The sequence below is a fragment of the Rhizophagus irregularis genome, chromosome 9 (genome assembly GCF_026210795.1).
Source record: "Rhizophagus irregularis chromosome 9, complete sequence".
NCBI lineage: Eukaryota > Fungi > Glomeromycota > Glomeromycetes > Glomerales > Glomeraceae > Rhizophagus > Rhizophagus irregularis.
In genome coordinates this window covers 3,518,361-3,541,216 of record NC_089437.1, presented here as the reverse complement: position 1 = coordinate 3,541,216, position 22,856 = coordinate 3,518,361, and the positions used below count along the sequence as shown (strand labels likewise).

The following is a 22,856-nucleotide window of genomic DNA, read 5'->3' as shown; positions in this document are numbered from 1 at the left end:
CAATGGGATAGCAATTCAGTGTTTAGCAGACACTTGTGCTAACGCGTCTTTTATTCAGAGGGAAGCCGCTGAAGAATTAGGGTTGGATATCGACAAGAGTATTACACATAACATATCCGGTGCTCCGGGTTCTGGTAGGACATTCGGCATGGTAAAAGGTGTGTCAATCAAACTAACCCCTGATTGTGTAATCACTGAGAATCTCGCGGTTTTAAGCGATTACAAGCATAGGGAGATTGGATTGAGCCGGACGTGTCTGAAACGTTACAATTATGATGTCCATGAATCACGTGAACATATCGCCCTTACTTGTAATGAGAAGAATGTTTTTATCCCGATAGTTTCTGATGTGAATCGAGGAGACAAAAAATAGGGAATATTTATTTTTTATTCCCAAAACTTGCGGATTAAGGCAGGGACATCCTCTTCCAACCGGTCAGCGGGTTCCCAAGTGGCTTCGGTATCTGGGTATCGTTCCCACTTGACTAGATACTGGTCTTGACCCTTCCTGATGCGATGCCAGAGTATCCGCTCAGGTACAAATCTTTCAGGTTGCCCTCTTATCACGGAATCAGGTGGGGGATATTCATTTTCTGGAACAATCTGCAACTCTTTTCGGGTGTACGCACATCTGGATACACCTAGACGCCCGTGTGGTCCATCAAGAAGATACGTAGGAGGTTGTTCGGGTGAGAGTATCATTTTTTTGATGACACGGATATTGGGATTCCATCTTATGTCTCCTGTACGAAATTTTCCATGGAGTTTATTACCGAGTACTGAGATAGGTTCATCTAACTTTACTCAGACTCGCATTCCTTCAGAGAGAATTTCCATCTTTTTTGACACCTTGGGTGACCCAGTCGGAATGTCTGGAGGATTTCTTTGCCAGATTTCATCTATTTTACTAACCACATCATGGAAATCTTCTGACCATTCCACGGATGTCACCCCAGTCTTCAACTCCTGTGCCACCATTCGTTTTAGGAGAGGTTCCTGGATTGCTTGGATGGCTCGTTCAGCGTATGATTGCTGTTTGTGTCTTCCTGGTTCGCCGAATCTCATCATCACCCCTAGGCTATTCAGGAAAAAATCACGTACCTGATCATTGGTGAATTCTGATCCGGAGTCTGTCTCTATTCGATGTGTTGGTGGCTTAATGCGATTTCTTCTGTAGATTTTAACAAATCCATTGAGAACCTTATTTGCGGTTTTATCCTTTAGGGGCTCTGCATCGACTCGTTTACCCGCGACTTCTACCACTACGAGGAAATAGTGGAATCCTTTGGGGTCGACTGGCATCTCTGCGAGATCTGCCTGATGCGTCGCATTTGGTTTCCATACAACTACTCGTGGACGCTCTGATGACTTCTCCTTTAGGGGCTTTTTGTATAGGTTGTAGTGCTCCTCACCTTTTAGAATTCGTGCTGGTACTCCGGAGAGATTGTAGTATTTGTAATAATTCTCTAAATGCGACATATTACGACAAATTAAAGGAAAGATTTTGGACTTCAAATCTTAAGATGACACGATTTTACTGCCTAAAGTGTAAGAAGGAAACCGAAACTGCTAGTGAAATACAAGATATGACCACAAATGGGCGTTACCGGCTGCATGGTGATTGCACAGTTTGTGGTATGCATAAGAATACTTTTACTGGGATAGACTGGGTTATCAAAAAGAAAACCAAGGAGAAGAAAAAAGAAACTGCGGCTAAAAGACATCAGACGGCATACAATCGGCAATGCAAAAAACTCGGGCAGAAAATCTTAGATTCTGATGACACGTGTAAGCAGTGTATTGATAAATGCCTTAAGGAGGCAAAAAAGAGGAAGACGGATTAGTACCGCTTTCTAAAAGTATTCCTCATCATCTGAGTCATCGAGAGATACCTCTCCATCATCTGATTCATCATCCGAGTCATCAGGAGTGCGACCTTCCTTAAGCAATTGGATGTTGTACGTTATTTGAGTCCATTTCTCCCAGTCGGACTCTTGCGTTATAAAGCCGCATCTGAGGAGTGCTCTTTCTATTACTACCATCCCTGCAAACCTGGTGTATTTTTTCTGATCGGCTTCATTGAAATTGTCAATGGCTTCCTTGTAGTAGTCTACTGCCTGTTTGTATACCTCTTCAGCTTCTTTATGCCGCTTCCACAACTCGGCTTTACAACAGTTATACCAGAGTCTGTTAATCTTGAGATGTTTTCCGAATTCTTTAACCGGAAGGTTTCTGACCATCTCTGCTACTATGTCCGGGTCATTGAGGGGTGATGCCCGAATTTGGATCCATTTACGGATTCCATAGATGTCTACAAGATCAAGCCCGAGGTCTTCGGCAAGAGAAGTGGCGGCGTGTAAGTTTATCATTGTATGTTACTTATAGTTACCTAATCTTCAATTGCCGAATATATTTTTTCCAAAGATCCGCGCTCCTACCCGATTACCCTCCTGTGGTTCTCCAGACCTTCTAGGGGCTATTGACCTACCTGTTCACTCGGTTTGTTATCTCACTGCCTCCAATAAGAAAACGAACAGAATCCTGAATCGGTTTCAGATGTTTCAGAAGTTTCAGATCTGGGGGGGTAAAATCAAAACTTTTTCTGGGAGGGTTATCTTCACCTGACTTTTACCAAAATTGCCGAAACATCTGAAACATCGAAACACCCTCTCTGATTCTCTCTTATTTTCCTCTCTTTTCCCTTATTTTATCCTTTTTTGCTTATATTGTTATGTTTCAGATCTTGTTTCATATTGTTTCAGATGTATAGGGATTTTCCGCCCCACGGAGGGGTGATGTAGGTACTGCGAGGCCATGGCCGAGGTGGGATGAGTGCTAGCGAGGCACACTACCAGCCCGACGACTCACATGCATAAGCACCCTACCGGTATTCGTACATTCTTTGGTGACTAGATCAAAAATATTTTTCTAAAAAAAAAACACACTATAAAACAAAAAGAAAATTATTCTAAAACCTAAAAAAATTTAGTATATCCTAAATTAATTTACGTAAAACATCTAAAATTTCCGCTAAGACCTTTGATCGTGATGTTTTACGGGACTTATCTTTCTTCTGCTTTTTATGCTTCTCAGATTTTGCCTCTTGTGGTTTCTTTTTAGAATTCTTAGAATTCTGTTTACTTTTATCAGTCTGTCGACTTCCTGAAGTTCGTTACCGGTCCTTGTTGGTATTATTACCAAATGACCTTGTTCGTTGCGATGGAGAATCATGTCGATTCCAAGACAGGTGCAATTGCTCCCAATCAAATTGATTATCTAATGCTGTACGCATATCAACCCACTTTTCAAAATAACCAATAAGTTTACGATCCCCCTTGCAGTCTGTATAATTTTAAAGCTTTTCAAACCCTTAATCGCAGAAAGGAATGAATGTGGGCAATGGTCTTTCCATAAGGCTGCTATCATCATCGATTCTGGAATTTTTCGAATCATAGCTTGGAACTTCTCACGTTATTTTCTTTCTTTGAGTGTCCACCTTGCTGGAAACCATCAAACCGGTATCCCCCCTAAATCCGTAGTCCAAACAGGATCTTAACGTTAACATAAGATTAGTTTTTGAGTGATTTCCATTTTAAGATGCTGATCCCCCATCTTTGGTATTAATTTTCTGATTATATAAATACATTTCGAATCAAGCTTTTCTATTTTAGTACAATCGGCAACCAACAAATCTTTTAGTGTTTTAATTAATGTTACACCCAATTTCACAATACTTCAAATCACTAATTATATAGTTAAAACGCTTTGTCATAAATTTTATGACAGTATTTATAACCATTTATTGATGCTTTTAATAAACAATTCATCAATGTTTTTAATAAACACACTCGCTAAAAATAATTGAAATACAAATACATGTTTTCTCTGATTTATGGAGTTCATTGAGATTGTTGTTAATATTACCTACTAAAAAAAAGCTTCATACAGATATTCCCTTTAATCATGAATCTTGCCCTTTTTAGATTTATTAAACATAATACTATGAGGTTAGTTGCATATTGTGAACACTCACCATGTTAAACTGGATGTTCGAACTTATTAATCTTTGTGCTTTCATTTGTTAAGCTTTGTTTTATGTTAATAAATGTGACATTTCTTTTTAAAGCTAAATGCGCAATTTGTTTCTTTGACTCATCTGATGGATTTCCAATTTATTGATAATTTCTAATGCAAGACCTGTCAGATCCCTTAATTTTGTTGTAAATTAGCCATCCTCATCTTCTTTGTTGTAATTTTTTTTTTGCAATTTCAAATTCCAATTTCTTATCTATTTACATAAAAATTATTAAATATAAAAAAAATGTTGCCCAAAATAAATTTAATTACTTGTAAGAATAATATTCATACTTGAATTATAATATTACTGAGACACATTAAATCATTATTAATTATTAATTGCTGGTTCTTTTTTTTTTCATATCATATTATTTAAATTATTTGAATGTTTTGAATTTGCATCATAAGAGAAAAGGCCTTTATAACTAAAAAACAAGAGTGACAGAGTGAAAAATCATTTAAAAGAGTCAAACTTCTAGTATAACGAACCTTTATTTTTTTAACTTCAATCTTAACCTCATCAGAAATGATGTACATTGATTAAGCTAATGCAGTGAAATAAAAAAAAGTAAAACACTTAAATCCACTTGCCATTGTCAATCATAGACTTAAGCCTACAAAAAAGCTATCTTTGTTTGAGAGGTAAATGTTTGGAGACATTTACTAGTGGTGGCAGGCTTTGGCATACGATAATGCGGATTCTTTGAAAGTGGAGGTAGAGTTTGGAATCGATTAAGGTTAATCGATTAATTAATCGACTAAGAGATTAAGGTATCTCAAAAATCGGTTAATCGATTAAAATTATCAACCTATAATTCTGGTCAAATTATCTAATGCGGCCCAGAGCTGTGAATTTTTGGTCACGTGTTCTCCGAACTTGGAAGAATTTGGATTAATTTTTTAATGATAATAATATTTCTTATCTTTCTTACCAATATATCCTTATCATAATATCCTTCTTACCATATTGAACCTTTTGCACTTGTTGAAGAAGATATTATTCCTATCAACAAGGATATATATGTGCTAAATATCCTTGTCAAATGATAAGTTTCACTGAGTTAAGTCTATTAAGGTAAGCACACTAAGAAGGCTATTTCGATAAACAAGCTTACAGACAAAAAAAGACTGATAAGAGAAGAGGTGGAACTGGTTTTCCTGAAGAAGGGATTAACCTATGTACTCCTGCGATAGTATCAAGACCATGACAGTAGGGACTTTTTAGTCCCTTTATCCTTTATTGTGCAAGATCTAGGGCAGGATGACAGATCTATCAACACTAATTAAGGGCAAAGAATCCTGTCTTCTTGAACACTGAAGTGGTTTTGCTACCTTCACTTTTCTTGGAGGTTTTTTTTTTATGTAGTGTGGTTCCCTGGTACCAACCATACTAACGATTTTTTTTTTAATCAATTTTTTAGTATTACTAACTGAAGAGCAAATTCAATATATGAACATAAATAACAATTTCAGAGAGTAGTAGTTGTAATCATTTCATGCTATTTTGCATGTAGTGAGTAATATAATTTTATTGCATATTTGAGACTTGTTTAGCGCATCTGTATACAATTGTTAGGTCAACATGATGTATTATCCTATTACTTTTTTTTCTCTATATTAACTGACCCGGACAAGATCTTGTAGATGCCGAAAGGAAGAATTCCTAGGTAACTACTACGAACATTATAGACGCGAGCAGGAGTAAAAACCAACAGTTGCTGGATTACTTTATTTGGTGTACTATATTATATACAAATTAATTAAAGGATCGTGTATTAATGGGATACCAGCTTCTTAATTCGCTAGTAGTAGCAATAGGTCACCACAGTGGAATCGCACAATTAACATGTCTTGTCATCTTGGAACTTGCGTACTTAATAATCGTAAATTTTAAACCACTTGAACGAAATTTGGCCAATATTTTTAACTTAACATTTTCTGCTGGACGTCTGATAGTACCATTCTTGGGTGGTAATCTTACAATCACGCCTACAATTCACTTCTCCTTGGCTATTGTGTTAATTATCATACAACTTCTAATGGTTGTTTGTATTGGTGGATTGATCCTCTGTGCTACTTTTAAGTTCCTGTTTAAATAAACTTACTAATCACTTTAATCATCAATTTTCCTTAATAGATAAGTTATTATTATCGTCACCAGCCTCTTGTGTTTGATTTAAGTCAGCGTTCTCATCTGTTTTAGTAGTTTTTTAAAACATTAAATATTTTTTTTTTCAATTCATTAATTACTTTAGAAGTTACAGAAATCAAGAACGTAGAACGTTTTATCTATGGGGATATAGATTACAAAAAATGTTATACTTTTATGATGTATAGTTGAATAATTACTATCAAACACTTGCTAATATTCAATGAGATTTGTTTTTTTATTTTTATTTTTTTTTAAAAAAAAAAGCTTTATCCATTTTTATAAGGTGATCATGATCAACCATCGGCCGCAGGGAGTTCGATGCACCACCAAGACAGAAAAAAAGACAACGTTAAATTATCATGACTTAACTAGTATTATAGTGAAAGTATTTTCTAAATTATGAAAAAAGTGCAAGTTCATCTACGAGGTTGAGGTAGCGGTTTATTTTTTTTTACTATAAACTTCTAAACTAAATGCTTTTATTACTTTAGTATTAAAAAATCAAAATTCACAAAGAACTAATCCTTAAAAGCATGCACTACAGAAAAACCCTCGCTAAAAATTAATGAAGTAGAGTAAAATGAAATACGCTTAATACATATATGAAAAAAATAAAAGAAAATAAATTATTTTTTTAAAAAATTTTATCCGTAATTTCTGTAAAAACTCCGTGAACATGATACATTTACGGAAAAAACACGGAATAAATTTTTTATGTTGTAGAGAATTAAAAACTAATATATGTGATTAATTATCACTTATCTAAAAAAATATAATCGTAATTGAAACGATTTTTCAGGAGTCAAATTTTTGAAAGTTAATAATCATCACCTATATATTTAAATAAAATTAAGTATGAAAAAAATAAAAGAAAATAAATTATTTTTAAATTTTATCCGTAGTTTCCGTAAAAACTCCGTGAAATATGATATATTTACAGAAATAACATGGAATAAAAAACACAGAATAAATTTTTTATACTGTAGGGAATTACAAACTAAATATTTGTGATTAATTATCACTTATCTAAAAATATAATCGTAATTGATTATAAATAAAACGATTTTTCAGGAGTCAAATTTTTGATAAAGTGTTGGGTTAATCATCGCCTATATATTTAAAATAAAATTATTACATTATATTCACAGTGGTAAAGTTAAAGATATTTTACTTACTAATATCGTCCGGAATAATAAAATCATATTGCGTACTATCATAGACTAAAAAAAAAAAAAAAAAATTTACAAAAAATGATTGAATATATCAAATTTTTTATTTTTCGATTATTATACCTTCCTGTTCCTCTATTAATTAAAGAATCAATAACGTTAATTAAATATATATACATTACAAACATTTATTTAACTGCTTACATTACCTTCAGTAGCATTTCTTGGTTCAGGTAAATTATCATACATATGTACTTTGCTGATAGATTTAGTATAACTAAAATTTGTAACATTTGCGTGTGAAAATGTTTCATGATGTTCTTGGTTATACGAATTTTTTATTTCGCTTATTTTATCGTAAAGACTATTAATATCAGGCCTTTTTGCTGGATCAGCATCCCAACATTGTTCCATTAATATTTTGTATTCTAAGGGGGTTCCTGGAATTATTTTTGGCCTCATTCCATTTACTATATTCATTGCAAGATTAATATCATGACTGATATTAGCAAAAGGTGACTGACCAGATGAGATTTCCCACATAAGTATGCCAATGCTGTAAATGTCAGATTCAAAAGTAGTTTTATTTCCCACAATAGCTTCTGGTGCTATATATGGTAGTTTTCCATATGTACCATTTATTGGTACATTAGCTGGTCCACAAAATCCAAGATCACTAATATAAAAACTTTGATTAAGATGCAAAAATAATATATTTCCAGAATGTAAATCTCTATGAATTGCGTTTTCTCCATGAATTCTGGAAAGTGCATAAATTATATGTTGAACAATTTGAATTCTTTTTTTCCATGTAAGTTCTTGATTGTTTTGTTGTAAATATTTTTCTAAATCGGTATCCATTAGTTGTACTACAAGCATATAATTATCATTTGATGGATTTTGTGTTATACCAAAACATCCTACTACATTATCCCATTTATTACTTATTGTTATATGAGATTTGGCCTATAAAAATAATGATATTTATTTCATTATTATTATTATTTTTTTTTTAACGAAAAATTTTCGATAATATTCTATTATACCTACCTCATCAAACCAATTTCTATTAGCTTTTTCAATATTTTCTAATCCTTTAAGTATTACTTGACGTTTACCGACTCTTTTTAATTGCTTTTCTTTCAAATCCCATTCGTTATAACGCCCCTCAATCCAATCCGCTATAAAAATTTCGGAGCATCCACCTTTAGTTAAATAATTGACATTTTGGAATTTATTATATGGAATCCATTCTAATATTCTACTTGGTTTAAGCGTTTCCAATTGACAATTTTGTATTAAATTATCAATATCATCATTTCCTGATGTCCAGTTTGAAAAATTCGATTTTAAATAATTTCGAATACAACATTCACAATATGAAGTAGCTAAACATTCATTTTGACAATCTTCACAAATTCTTTTCGTTCCTTTGTTATTTTGGATTTTATGTTTATCAAAATTTTTAATAATAAAATCTATTGATACTAATTTTTCATCTTCTGTGAGAGATTCATCAGCAAGAATAGTTTGTTGTAAAAATTCACTTTTTTTATCAAGATTATCATGAATATTATTATCAATTAATGTCATTGCTCTATTAATTGCAGCAACAGCCAATTCATATCGAATTTCAGTCATTAATCGATAATATAATAATGAAAGGGTCTTTAAAATTATTTTTGTGGGAAAAAAAAAGAAATTTTAAAATTGTTTATTAAATATTAAATAAATGTATAACAAACAATACGGTTTAATTCGGAATTCTGAAACAATTTAATATAAACATGTTTATATTAATTTTTGATCAACATTGATTATGTTAAAAGCGTAGCGACGTAGTGTTCACGTCAATAACGTGACAAAAAATATAGAATTTCGTTTATAAAGTTAAACTGATATGTTTAAATAAGGTATGAAAACTTATAATATTGTATTTATAACCTTTCAATGATCAATCACGTGATTTGTTATGAACCAATCATTTTTAGAATTTATATCATCATGTTTTACAACTGATCTTAACGCACGTGATCGGGACTAAAAAATTAAAAAATTATTAGAGATATCACGTAATAAGCCAAAGGTCATTGAACATTCGGTCAAATTTCAAATTATTGAAAAATTGGTAAACTACGCCAAGACCAAAAGAACATGAAATGATTTGAATAAAAGCAATGCAATAATTTATAACAACAAAGCGTTTTAATATAATTTCTTTTATTCCTCGCATTATTAACATAGCAGTTAGATATTTTAATTTAATTTCTTTTGTTATTTGTATCGCTAACATAGCAATTAAATATCTTAAGGCTCTTTATTTTTCTATTAGCGATAAAACATGAAAAATTCTGTGGTTTACCAGAAATTTCGTATTTAACCTGGAAATTTATCCTTTCTCCTGGTTATTACACAAAATCTAACCATCTCTATAAAAAATATTGCCCAAACACTGTTCGGTTTTTTGTTCGGAAAATCGATTCCGTTCCGAACATTTACTTGACATTTATTGGACATTCATCATGGTTAAAAATTCTCAATCTCCGCATCTTGTATTAAATTGTAACAAATATTGTATAATAACGTGCGAGTGTCCGGAAAATTGACCCCATTCCGAATATTTTATCGTACAAACATTTTTTATAGGGCACCTAATTCTAAAATTCTATAATTCTAAAATTCTAAAATTCTAAAAAAATAAACATTCATTTAGTAATTACTAATAAATAAATAAATTAATTGATGATCCTTCGCCACATGCCGAAAACAAAAGCATTTATAATTACAATTACACAAAAAGAACTTCTAACACGTATTACTATTAAACATTCTCATGTTTGTTCAAATTTAATTCGTTCAAAACTTTTGTTTGATAAATATACAGCCCACATCAAAAATTAGCCCATCCTTTTGCTTTTCCTGAAAATAAAGTTTGTTTAACTGAATTCCTAACCTGTGGATCGAATAGTAATCCTTGAGTTTCACTAACTTGTTCAAAATTTTTAATCATAAAATTTAAATAGGATCTTTTAAACCTTCGTATTTTGGGACCAAACCAAACATAACGCACTGTATATACTGTATATATACATATATAGATAAAAAGTTACGTTAGACTAGACATCATTCAGAGGCACTTTCAATCATTTAAGTATTATTCGATGATCTCCACCGTTTTTTTAATAGCCATTTTTCTCTAGAATCCTGTTTTGCATATTTCCCATCAATCCAAGCTGATGTATAAATTTCAGAAAACCGCCTTTAATCAAACATTTAATACTATGCACAAATTTTGCATTTTTAATTAGTTTTAATAATTGTTACTATAATAAATAAAATATTTTATAATGAATTGTTCGTATTTTAAATCGATCGGTCAGATGTTAATTATATTTACGGAAGTGGAATATTACTTTCAAAATATCTGATATTGAATTCTCGATCGATATAATATAACTTCTTATGTACTTTACAGAAACTTCAAGATCGTAGCGATGGCTTAATGCGCAGTAACTGCATATATGTAATTTCTTTACGATTACATAATGTGGTCACTGTGTATTTATAACGCAGCTACTGCGCATTAAGCCATCGCTACGTTTCTGTAAAGTAGTTGATTACGTTAAATAATTATCAAATGTGGCAATCGTTATATTTATAAAAAATTAAATTTCTTTATATTTTATATTGGAAATATTAAAAATAGAAAATAATTATTGATAATGTGAATACATATAAAATTATGGATTTAAAAGTATTGTACTAATAAACTATTAAAATATTTAAATTGAAATAAGTTCTTGTAATGGATAAATTTTTTTATCTCTCTTAATACGACATATGTCAAAAGTCCCTAGGTTATTGGTTAATTTTAATAAAATTACGTAAGAAGAAATATAAGAAATTAACTTACTTAATAATAAATAGTCTCACACTCAATTGATGAAATAGTAGAAATGATAGACTAATGATAATAAATTTCAGAACAATGATCGAACTACCGAAGCACAAGATAAAAGATCTGATACAAAGTAAGCTCAAGGAAGATAATCCCAATTCGCAAGTTAGCTTCTCTCACCGGAAAGTTTACGACAACAACGGATGCTGTGTTCCCAGCCAGACTACACTCTCGTGCTCTTCTGTGGGACGAAATATTGGTTATGCAAAAATTTACTATTCCGTCATAGTAGTTTATTAATTCTAAAAATAATGCGAATATTTCTACTTATAATGTCGAAACTATTACGAGTATAGTTCTGAAATTATCGTTAATCTAAAATAAAAATTAAAAATTAAAAAATTAATTTTATTTTTTCTTTTAATTTAAAAACAGTAGAATTAGTATAATTATGTTTAAACCAATTTACCTTCAAAAATTTCTAATTCATCCTGTTCTTCTGAATGAAGATTCGGATTATTATACGTATCATCACCGTCATCTATATTCATATCTATATTCATAATATCATTAATATTAGAATTTTTTTTTTTTAAAAAAAAAGACAATTAAATAAATTTTATTCACCATCATTCGTAGTATTCGTGATGTAATGTTCTCTTATATAATTGAATTCTCCTTTATTATCAAATTGTGTTTCTAATTTTTTTTTAAAAAATTAAGATATTAAAGAGTCTTAAACGTTAATAAAACATTAAATATTATTACCTTCGTCTTCACTTAATTTTATTTTCTTAAATTTTTCACCTATTGTTTTAAAAGCAATAAAAAATAATTTTTAGTTTCTAATCATCAACGCATAATTTCTATTATTGTTAAAAATTAATTACTGTCTAAATTATTATTCGAATAAATTCTTTTAGATTCACCCTTTACATTTTTATCTAAATTAATTAAATTATTATTAGATCATATAATCAAATAAATTATAAACATAATATTCTTACCAGTTGAATCATTGTTCTCGGTTTGACGTCCAAATATATATCTTCAATTTTTTTTAAAAAAAATTAATAATTATTTAAATAATATAATTTAAAACTTTAATTTTAAGCAAATACTTACCTACTATCGGGAATAACAAAATCTTGTTGATTACTATAGTAAGCTTTAAAAAAAATTAGTATTTAATTATTTTATTATTAAATAAACTAATTTAAATTACCTTCTCGTTCTTCTGTTGACTCAAAGATAATAAAGATAATAAATTTAATATTATTAATTATAAAAGGATTATTAATAATATATAATATGAAATAATTTACCTTCAGTGAAATTCCTTGGTTCTGGCATTTCTCCAAAAATGTGTATTTTACTAAAACTACTAATTAAAGAATTCACTGAGATACTAATATTCACATCACTTATATTTAAAACATCTAACTGTTCATCATTATTATTTTGATGATACAATTTGTTGATCTCGAAAATTTTATTGTCAAGATGGGAAATATCGGGTCTTTTTGACGGATCAGCATCCCAACATTGTTCTATTAATTCTTTATATTTTGGAGGAGTTCCTGGTACTATTTTTGGTCTCATTCCATTTATTATTTTTAATGCAAGATCAAAATCATGATCGAAATTAATAAAAGGTGGTTGTCCGGATGAGATTTCCCACATAAGCATACCGATACTATAAATATCAGATTTAAAGGTAGTTTCTTTTCCAGAAAGAACTTCTGGTGCTATATATGGAAGATTTCCATACGTGCCATCTAATGGAACATCGGCCGGTCCACAAAACCCAAGATCACTAATATAAAATATTTGACTATTTTCATCAAATAATATATTTCCAGAATGCAGATCCCTATGAATTACTTTCTCTTCGTGAATATTGGAAAGTGCAAAAATTATATCATCAGCAATTTTAATTCTTCTTTTCCATGTTAGATTATTACAATTTTGTTGCAAATATTCCCTTAAATTCATTTTCATTCTATTCATTACAAGAATATAATTTTCATTTGATTCATTTGGTTGATTTGATTGATTTGATTGATTTGATTGATCTTTTGTTAAACCATAACATTGCACTACTGATCCATATTTATTGTTGATAGCAAAATGAGATCTAGTCTGAATTTTTAATATGAGATTTGTTAATAAGATCGTAAACAATTTTTATTTAAATTAAAAATTACCTCGTCAAGCCAATTCCTATTAGTATTTTCTATATTTTCTAGCTTCTTTAATACTACTTCATGTGCACCAAACCTTTTTAATTGTTTTTCTTTTGAATCCCATTCTTCATATCTTCCATCAATCCAATCTGCTGTGTAAATCTCAGAACATCCACCTTTAGTCAAATATTTAATATTTTCTAATTTATTATATGGTATCCATTCTATTATCTTATCCGGTGAAATTGTTTCCATTTGACATTGCTGTATTAAATTATCAACATCATTATTTCCAGATGTCCATTTTTCAAAATTGGTTTTCAAATAATTTCGGACACAATGCTCACAGTATAATTTAGCTAAACATTCTTCTTGACAATTTTCACAAATTCTTTTTGTTCCTTCATTATCAAGAATTTTAAACCCATCAAAATTTTTACTTATTATATTTATTGCTTCTAATTTTTCATCATGTGAAAGTGATTCGTCACTAAGAATGGTTTGTTTTATAGATTCATATTGTCCTTCTTCATTTTTATCATAATCTATTAATAAATATGCATTATTAATTGCATCACTAACTAATTTATTCCTAATAAAAGACATATTATATGTATATATTATTTTTTGGGAGAGAGAGTTGTTTGAGTTGTTGGATAACTCCTACTTAGGTTCTAAATTAGAAATTTGTATAGTGGGGTTATGATTTTGGATTTTGTAACACGATGATGATAAACGTGTTGTTTACAGCCGATCGTTTACATACTCTAATTTCAGTTTTTTCAGACGTGAACCATGAGGCATCATATATATATATATTTTTTAAACTTACATGACGTCATATGTTATAAATTCTATTTACAAACAAACACGTGTATAAATAAAGATCTCCCACCTGTGTTCTAAATTTAGTAAACAAGATTTCAATTTACATGTATTTTGCGGGCCACAGTGGCACAGTACTCCCCCTATGCACAGTACCCTACAAAAAAGAACTCCCATTTTCTACCGATTTTGTTATTTAAAATAATTTAATAATTACCTAGGTATTACTCGTGATAAATACCCAATTATTATATAAGTTTTATACATATCTACTAATAATAAAAACTCACGCAATGGTGGGGGGTATAAGGCCAAAACCTCTGAAATCTGTATCATACCCGGGGGTACTGTGGCCCCCGTTATACGGTACATATTCGAATTTTCTAATTAATCCGGTAAAAATTCACAGTTTGCTTGTTACAAAATTTTCAATTTCGGCCACATTAATATCCGAAATTTTGACGATCTAGAAAATTTAGAAAAAATTTCCGAAATTCAATTATGGATGAAAAATTTGTGATACATACAACTAATACGTTTGTAATTGACGCTCTGCCCTAATGACATCATTTCTCCATTAGTTTTTACACCCAAAAATCAGCTTTATTAAAAAATTCGAATTGTTGTTACAGCCAATTCAATTAGCTATATGATTTTTGATTTTTTTTTAAAGTAACATCATTAAAAATCTAGAAATCGGAATAAAATTCTTGTAAGTAACTTAACGTATACTGTATGTAAGCTAGACGAATGAATTTGTATTCATCTGAAAGAGAAAATCACGATCAGCCCAATGAATCAAAAATCGCATGAATTGAATTACTAGTTGCTGAATAATTCGTTCAATACATTTATTTTCAATTTTTGAATTTGATCGTTAATATCTCCACGTGTAATGATTCAATTTGAATGATCTTTATTTGTTAAGCTAGAGTAAGTTTTTGCCTTTCAAATGAATATAAAAACAATTCGTTTAGGATGTAGTTTGCTGAGAAATTAACGATTATTTCACTTGCATAAAATCCGCCATAAAAATTTTCAAAAATTATATTTCTTACCAAAAGATGTTTCATAAAGGATTCTTGATTCCTTTCATTTTATTTAAAAGGTTTTAGTTGTTATTTAAGAACATTTATTTAAAAATTAATTAGCAAAATGATAATTCTAACTAATAAAAAAAAAATCTTAAACAGTATAAAATTAGTTTATTAAGAACAAAGAAAACTTCATCAAAAATCCTACACCATAACTTACACTTTTATTTATACATACGGTATTTCTATAAGGAAAAAAAAAAGAGTGTAAGTTAAAAAATAATTTTTAATATTAATAGAAATATTAATTTTTTTCTTTTACTTACTGGTTTAAAATTGTGAAGTAGTTTTTTAAATTGAGCATGTAACACGTTAATTTAGGTTGTGAAACATTAAAATAGCTATAAAAATCGCTAATTTCAAAGATCGGCGGAAAATGTTGCGAAACTTTTTGAAATTGTATACGATTCCCGTGTGAACAATGGTGACATTGCAAGTATTTCGTGACATGAGTAGGTTTATTTAATAAATTTTTTCTGCATAACCAAACTCAGCTTAATTTATTTTATTTATTTATTTTTATTTTTACTTTTAAAAAATAATTTTTTTATTGCAGGTTGAAGTTTCTAATTTCATGATCATGACAACGAGGATATTCATAATTATAATAAAATTTCATTCACTTCTTATTGGTATTTGATTTATTTTTATTTATTTTTTACTTTATTTTTTTTTATATACGTATTTACCATATAAATTGACATGTTTTACAATTTAAGCCTAATAGGAGCTTGAATAATAACTCACTGTGTTTGCTAGGCTTATAAGTCCAATAAAATTGAATTTTATTGGACTAATAAAATTATTAAGTCCAATATTCCAATCGATGAAGAAGTCTTTATAAGTCAATAACCATCATTGATCGCTGATAATGAACGTTAAAAATAAGATCATACAGTACATCGGGAAAAAATAAAATTGGGGTTGACTTAAAAAAGAAGCATTATCGAAACGTCACCATCACCAAATGAACCAAACATGTGAGTAGGAATTACAATTTTATTTTATGATGAACGATACAGTATTGATACTAAAGTTTGATCTTGATTTTTGTTGTAGCGAGGTTATTGAGATGAGAAATGTATGTTAACGTGAAGGGAAGAGTAATTGATGCGTAAAAGGACGTTTATTAACTTATCTATTCATAATAATGTCCATTTTCGTTATTTTCGTTCTTGATTCGCAAAATGGTTATTAAAAGAGGAATACAAGAACGTAAGGTTTGATGGTCCATTTTAATTTGTTTCTTTATATTACGATTTAGCCTCTAAGTTTTTTAATATTTACTTGTAATAGAAGGAGATTTATAATCTCTGCCACGTATGTCTTTGAGATCAAGTGGATGAGTATGTGGTTCAGACGCCAAAAACAATCATTAAGGTTATGTTGAACGTTCAGGGTACATTTATTTACGTTAAATCTTAAAACTAGTTTAGTTTCCAGTAATACTGAAGAATCTGAAGGAAATAGCACTGAGGAATTTGAAGATAGTAGTATCAAGGAATTTGAAGGAGTAGTTTTATAAATTCACTACTTCCTGTTTTATTATATCAAGTTTAGAATCTTGGACGCTATACGTATTGATTATTGAACAAAAGATTTCTGAAAATATTGATGAGACTGTTGTAGAAACTTTAACAAAATATATGTAGGTTAGTTTGTATTTTATAATTGCTATTTATTTAATGTCGGCTATTATAAATCAAGAAATTTTATAATAGAAGATAGCAAATAGAGAATTAATTTGGAATAATTTTTTTGTTAAAATTTATTTTCATTTTACGTAGTAAAATATTTACATTTTTGCAAACTATCCATTTGATATCATTTGACTAGTATAATATTCTCCGGCATAAAGCTCGTTCATTTGAATATATCATCGAGGCGTAACCGTCACGTCTTAATTAAGCATTATTTTATGGTGATAAAAGGGTATATAGAATCAGATTATTCTCCAATTACTTTTTGAATTTTTTTTTTAATTTAATCACGATTTTTATTCATCGTGTTTGATTTTTTTTCTTTAACAAATAAAGCATTTTATATTAATTAATTATAATTAAATTTGATGATTTACATTTTATCCATTTTCGTGAACCGGAATTGAATCATATAACGATTTAGGAAATATTAAGTCGGATATTATTATCGTTTTTTTTTTAAAAAAAAACCCGAGATTGTTCAGAGCTATTAATTCGATAATAAATAAGAAAAGGATATTTGATAGAAGATTTTGAATAAAAAAAATATAATCAAATATTGAACAATATAAAGAATATAAAAAAAAAGAAAATTTTAAGATTTAAATATGTTATCGTTATAATAGATCATAAAAGTAAATAATAAATGATCTCAATTTTAAACAACATAAAAAATTGACTTAATTCATTATTAAATCATCCATTAAAATTATCGAAGCTATAAATATTGTCTAAAAATACATGTTTGATGATTTTGATCGAGTTTCGACTCAATCATGTCTAATTGATTAATCAAAAGGCTTCGATCACTACTAAGATCGCTATGAGTATTGATTGACTCGAACCGATTCAATCAACATTTTTATAAGAGTGTAATTTTTATATTATCTTACAATAAATGACCATAAGAAAATAAATTACTATTTTTGATTTTTTAAATTTGACGACAGATATAAATAATTTATGCTTTAATTATACACATTGGATTGTGAAAATGTCAATTATTATTACTATACTAAAAATTGTAATTTGTCAAAATCATTTTGAGGATTTGTTTATTTGATATAAATCAAGTTATAAAAGAATTCTCAGTAGTCTTAAAAAAAAAGTTATTACTGGTGGTATAACGATAAACGTACATACTGTATGTAAAATTTTCAAATTACATAATCTTCCCTTTTTTACAGTTAGTTCTTTGATCACGTCATTCACGTGATTTTGAAATTCAATAACGTGATTGACCATTCTTTGTTATATCGTTTTTGGTTAATGCATCTGCAAGTATCACTCTATTTATCACCATTTATTTATGCATTAACTCGGTCTAATCAACAACGACATATTTGCTTGTTTCACGACACCGGAATTTGTTATATTAAATTTCAATTTTTTTAATAAAAAGTTTATCTCACGTTATCTGTTATCAGTTATGACTTCTATTCGAGAAGAATTAGTTTACATTGTAATCAATAAAGCATATGCATTAATAGATTATAATATCCAAAATACTATAGACAAACAATTTGAATTTGTAAAAAAAATTGTTCTTGCTGACAAATCTCTTACAAAAAATGAAAAATCATTTGCAATAAATCAGTTAAATAAAGATTCTGACTCTTATAAACTTCTTTATAATGAAGGAACAAAAAGAATTTGTGAAAATTGTTATGATGAATGTTTAGCTACGTTATTTTGTGAACATTGTGTTCGAAATTATTTAAAATCAAATTTTTCAAATTGGACATCTGGAAATAATGATATTGATAATTTAATACGGCAATGTCAAATGAAAACAATTAATCTATATAGAATAGTAGAATGGATTCCATATAATAATTTACAAAATATTAATTATTTAACTAAAGGTGGATGCTCTGAAATTTATACGGCAGATTGGACTGATGGTCATTATGTTGAATGGGATTCAAAAGAAAAACAATTAAAAAGATTAGGGCAAAGTGTAATACTCAAAAAGTTAGAAAATGTTGAAAGTGCTAATAGAAGTTGGTTTGAAGAGGTATGTAATTTAAATGTATTTGAAAATGGTGATTCAAAATTCTTTTATATTAATATGCATTAATTTTTATAGAGTAAATCTCATTTATCTATAAGTAACAAATATAGTCAAGTTGCTGAATGCTATGGTTTAACAAAAAATCCATCAAATGGAAATTATATGCTTGTAATGAGTCGTTATGATATAAATTTAAGAGAATATTTACAACAAAATCATAATAAACTTAAATGGAAAGAAAGAATTCAAATAATTAATGCTATTATTGGTGCACTTCGTCAAATCCATCAAAATAACGTAATCCATAGAGATTTACATTCTGGAAACATATTATTTAATCAAATAGTTCAATTATTCAAAATTAGTGATTTTGGATTTTGTGGACCAGCTGATAAACCATTAAATAGTATATATGGAAATCTTCCTTATATTGCACCCGAAGTTATTTGTGGAAAAAGGACTACTTTTGCATCTGATATTTATAGTATTGGTATGCTTATGTGGGAAATCTCATCCGGACAACCACCTTTTGTTTATAAACATAATTATGATCTTGCATTAAAAATAATAAATGGAATGAGGCCAAGAATAATACCGGGAACTCCTTTAAAATATAAAGAACTAATGGAACAATGTTGGGATGCTGACCCAACAAAAAGACCTGATATCTATACTCTTGATAAGGAAATAAGTTCTTTATATAGAAAATATCTCAATAATGAAAATGATGAACAACAGACAAATAACATTACAAACATAGATAACTTTCAATTAAACACAAATTTTAGTATAAGTTCTACTAACTCTATTAACACCTTTTTTAGAAATTCTAGTAGCAGAGTTTATTATTTTAAAAATTTGCCTGAACCAAGGAATGCAACAAAAGGTAAAAAGATTTTTATTTATCAAGATTAATTAACATCATAATAACCGTTTATCTATAATTTTATTTAATAGAAGAACAAGAAGGTAATCATCAATATTTGTTTAAACAATTTGTATGTGGGAAAATATAGTATATATAACGTTGTTTTATAGCTTACCATAGTATACAATTTGACTTTGATTTACAAGATGGTATGATTACAGGTAAGTTTAATTAATATTGAAATTATTAGTTGGTATGATTTTAACGATATTTTAATTTTCCTAAAAAATAGTAGAAGACGAATCTAATAAAAGAATTTACTTTAATGGTAATGAGTCATTTTATTTATCAACAGTTAGTAAAAAAAATAATTAACTTTCTATTACTTTAAAGTAGAAGGACAAAATAATTTAACTGTTAACCCTAACCCTAAGAAAGTAAAGTTGGAAAATAATGATAAGGGTAATTATTCTTAGATATCAAAAATTTTTATTTCGTCGTTGTAAGTAATTATTTTAGAATTATATATAATATAATTTTTATTTTAATTCTAAAATTAGATGAAGATGAAACATATAATCCAAATTTTCATTCATCAGAAAAACGAGATGAATTAAAAGTTACTGATTGTAAGTAAGATTTTAGAATATCTTTCTTGCGTATGATTAATATTAACTTATAATAACCAATTTTTAGGTAAAATGGATCTTAACTATCTATTAAATTAAATTTAATTATAATTATTATTTAGAATTATTTAAGCACTAAGGTTTAGAGTAGCAAATATTTGCAAGTTTCTTAGTTTGTAATTTGAATAATTCACTTTATTTTATAAATAAATATATGAGTTAATAAATAAAATCATTAAATTATGATGAATAAATCACGTATTGTTGGACTTCATAGTGTATATGTATTATTAAAGGTCAACATTTAAAATAATATAGAGAACGACATAAATTTAAAGGAAAATTATTCTTGCTTGACGAACCTCTTACAAGAATGAAAAAATCATACGCAGTAAAGATATTAATTGAAATTTTGTTTATTGTAAAGTTATCCTTAGAACTTATGAAAATTGTAAAGATTGACGTTTAGTTATATTATATTGTGAATATTGTAAATTATTAAAAATATATATATATATATTTCAAACTAATTACATAAAAATAATGTTAAATTGACAAATTTCAAATAAAACGCCATGACAAAAAAGAAAATAATTTTAACTAAAAATGGATGCTCTGAAATTTAATAGATAGCTGATTGGATTTTTATAATTTTTTTTTTTAAATTTTTAGTAGCGAAGCTAAGAAATTAAGAAAGCTAAATATTATTTATTTAAAACAAGAAAGTACGCGTTTAAAAATACTTTTAAATATATACATTGAATTTATTTTTCATAACTTATTATAACGATCATATTGTTGGTAAAGTTAAAAATTATGAATGATATTTTAATTTCTTAATTTATAAAATTTCTAATATTTAAATCAATAAATAATAAAAGTGATTATTTATCAAATCTTAAAAGTTTTATTTCATTAAATAAGTAATTGTTATCGGTCATGTTGTAGATGATAACTGATTTACCACTAGGATTGCTATGTATATCATATGGCCGAAGGCCACATGATAGAGTAGCATCCTAGTGTAAATCAGTTATCATAAACATGACTGATAATAAAGTTATTGGATATGTATGACGTAAGTAACTGAGACTTTTTTCGTGTATCTTATCTTATTTATTATTTTATAATAAAGTGATCAAAATTTTGTATATCACTAATTATGAAGCGACCAAAATTTGTGTATCACTATTATAAAGTGATCAATAACATACGTAAAAAATGTCCAGTGCTTACTTAGAACATATACAATAATTAAGTTTATTTATATAATATTTAGAGTTTGAAACCTGATTTCCAATTCTTTGGAAATAAATCCAATTTCTTCGATTCGGATTTACGATAAAGAGAAACCGGATACAGTATAAAAATTAGGTTTCAAATTTTTGATAATTAAATAAATTCGAAATTAAAAAAAATAATTGAAATTTTATAATTAAATGAGACTCATCTGTATCGTAAAGAATGTTCGATTTAATACTGATTTAATATAATATAATTAGTTATTCAATTCAATATACACTAGATTTATTATAAAAATGACGAAACAATGATGTATCAGATAGATACTTCACGTAAGCATTATTTAAACTAATCACTTTCATTTTTATACTAGTAAATTTGAATAAGTAAATCGATAAGAAAATAGCATTAAAGTAAAATAATTTATAAATATAAAAAGAATTTTTCTAACTATCATGATCACCGGTGATGATCACCCGGTGATTTGAAATATAAAAAAATTTACGTCGATATTGAAAAATAAGTAAAAGTTCAAAATTTTAATTAACAAATCATTAAAAATGATTTTATATATTTAAAATATTAAAATAGAAAATTATTGTACCATTAAAAAATCACTATAATAAAATAATTAATTATTTCATAAAATAATATTTGTTAATATTTTAATATTTTTCAAGCTAGTTTATATATTTTGCTTTCAGTATTAGTTTAGTTCGTGATCCACGAGTCAGCTGTAAAGATCTGCAGAAAATGGAATCTTGGCGTGTAAAAAATTATGTGAAAAAATTATTTTAAAAAATAAACTATTTGAAAATTTGGAATAAATATTATGTATTTAACGGGTATCAGAAAAAAATTGCATAAATTTGCACTTTTGCACTTGGACTCACCCTGTAAAAAAAGTCGATCCAATTTTATTATTCCGTCTTTTTTTTTCCGTAAAAGGCTCATATTTCCGGAATTAATAGCCTTATATCACGGAATTTATCAAATTATTTA

The 22,856-nt window shown here is 28.1% G+C and overlaps 5 protein-coding genes across 5 annotated transcripts; 1 reads left to right on the top strand and 4 right to left on the bottom strand.

Moving 5' to 3' along the window:
- Nucleotides 1–1,853: 1,853 nt before the first annotated feature.
- Nucleotides 1,854–2,369, bottom strand: OCT59_029826 (uncharacterized protein; the record flags this gene model as incomplete). Its single annotated transcript, XM_066146233.1, has 1 exon — nucleotides 1,854–2,369. One exon carries the CDS (start codon nucleotides 2,367–2,369, stop codon nucleotides 1,854–1,856), a length of 516 nt encoding a protein of 171 aa, XP_065994899.1.
- A 4,958-nt stretch (nucleotides 2,370–7,327) lies between these two features.
- OCT59_029825 (uncharacterized protein) lies at nucleotides 7,328–7,812 on the bottom strand (the record flags this gene model as incomplete). Its single annotated transcript, XM_066146232.1, has 4 exons — nucleotides 7,328–7,338; nucleotides 7,405–7,449; nucleotides 7,522–7,533; nucleotides 7,608–7,812. 4 exons carry the CDS (start codon nucleotides 7,810–7,812, stop codon nucleotides 7,328–7,330), a joined length of 273 nt encoding a protein of 90 aa, XP_065994898.1.
- Nucleotides 7,813–11,666: 3,854 nt separating this feature from the next.
- OCT59_029824 (uncharacterized protein) lies at nucleotides 11,667–13,737 on the bottom strand (the record flags this gene model as incomplete). The annotated part of the gene is made up of 11 exons (XM_066146231.1): nucleotides 11,667–11,671; nucleotides 11,766–11,849; nucleotides 11,924–11,995; nucleotides 12,065–12,103; nucleotides 12,187–12,240; nucleotides 12,304–12,344; nucleotides 12,422–12,464; nucleotides 12,522–12,540; nucleotides 12,622–12,680; nucleotides 13,261–13,438; nucleotides 13,504–13,737. 11 exons carry the CDS (start codon nucleotides 13,735–13,737, stop codon nucleotides 11,667–11,669), a joined length of 828 nt encoding a protein of 275 aa, XP_065994897.1.
- OCT59_029823 (uncharacterized protein) lies at nucleotides 13,396–14,088 on the bottom strand (the record flags this gene model as incomplete). The annotated part of the gene is made up of 3 exons (XM_066146230.1): nucleotides 13,396–13,438; nucleotides 13,504–13,519; nucleotides 13,923–14,088. 3 exons carry the CDS (start codon nucleotides 14,086–14,088, stop codon nucleotides 13,396–13,398), a joined length of 225 nt encoding a protein of 74 aa, XP_065994896.1.
- Nucleotides 14,089–19,739: 5,651 nt separating this feature from the next.
- OCT59_029822 (uncharacterized protein) lies at nucleotides 19,740–20,711 on the top strand (the record flags this gene model as incomplete). The annotated part of the gene is made up of 7 exons (XM_025332115.2): nucleotides 19,740–20,001; nucleotides 20,073–20,084; nucleotides 20,154–20,204; nucleotides 20,276–20,311; nucleotides 20,380–20,445; nucleotides 20,544–20,612; nucleotides 20,680–20,711. The coding sequence occupies 7 exons, from the start codon at nucleotides 19,740–19,742 to the stop codon at nucleotides 20,709–20,711; spliced, it is 528 nt and encodes a 175-aa protein (XP_025176814.2).
- Nucleotides 20,712–22,856: the final 2,145 nt, after the last annotated feature.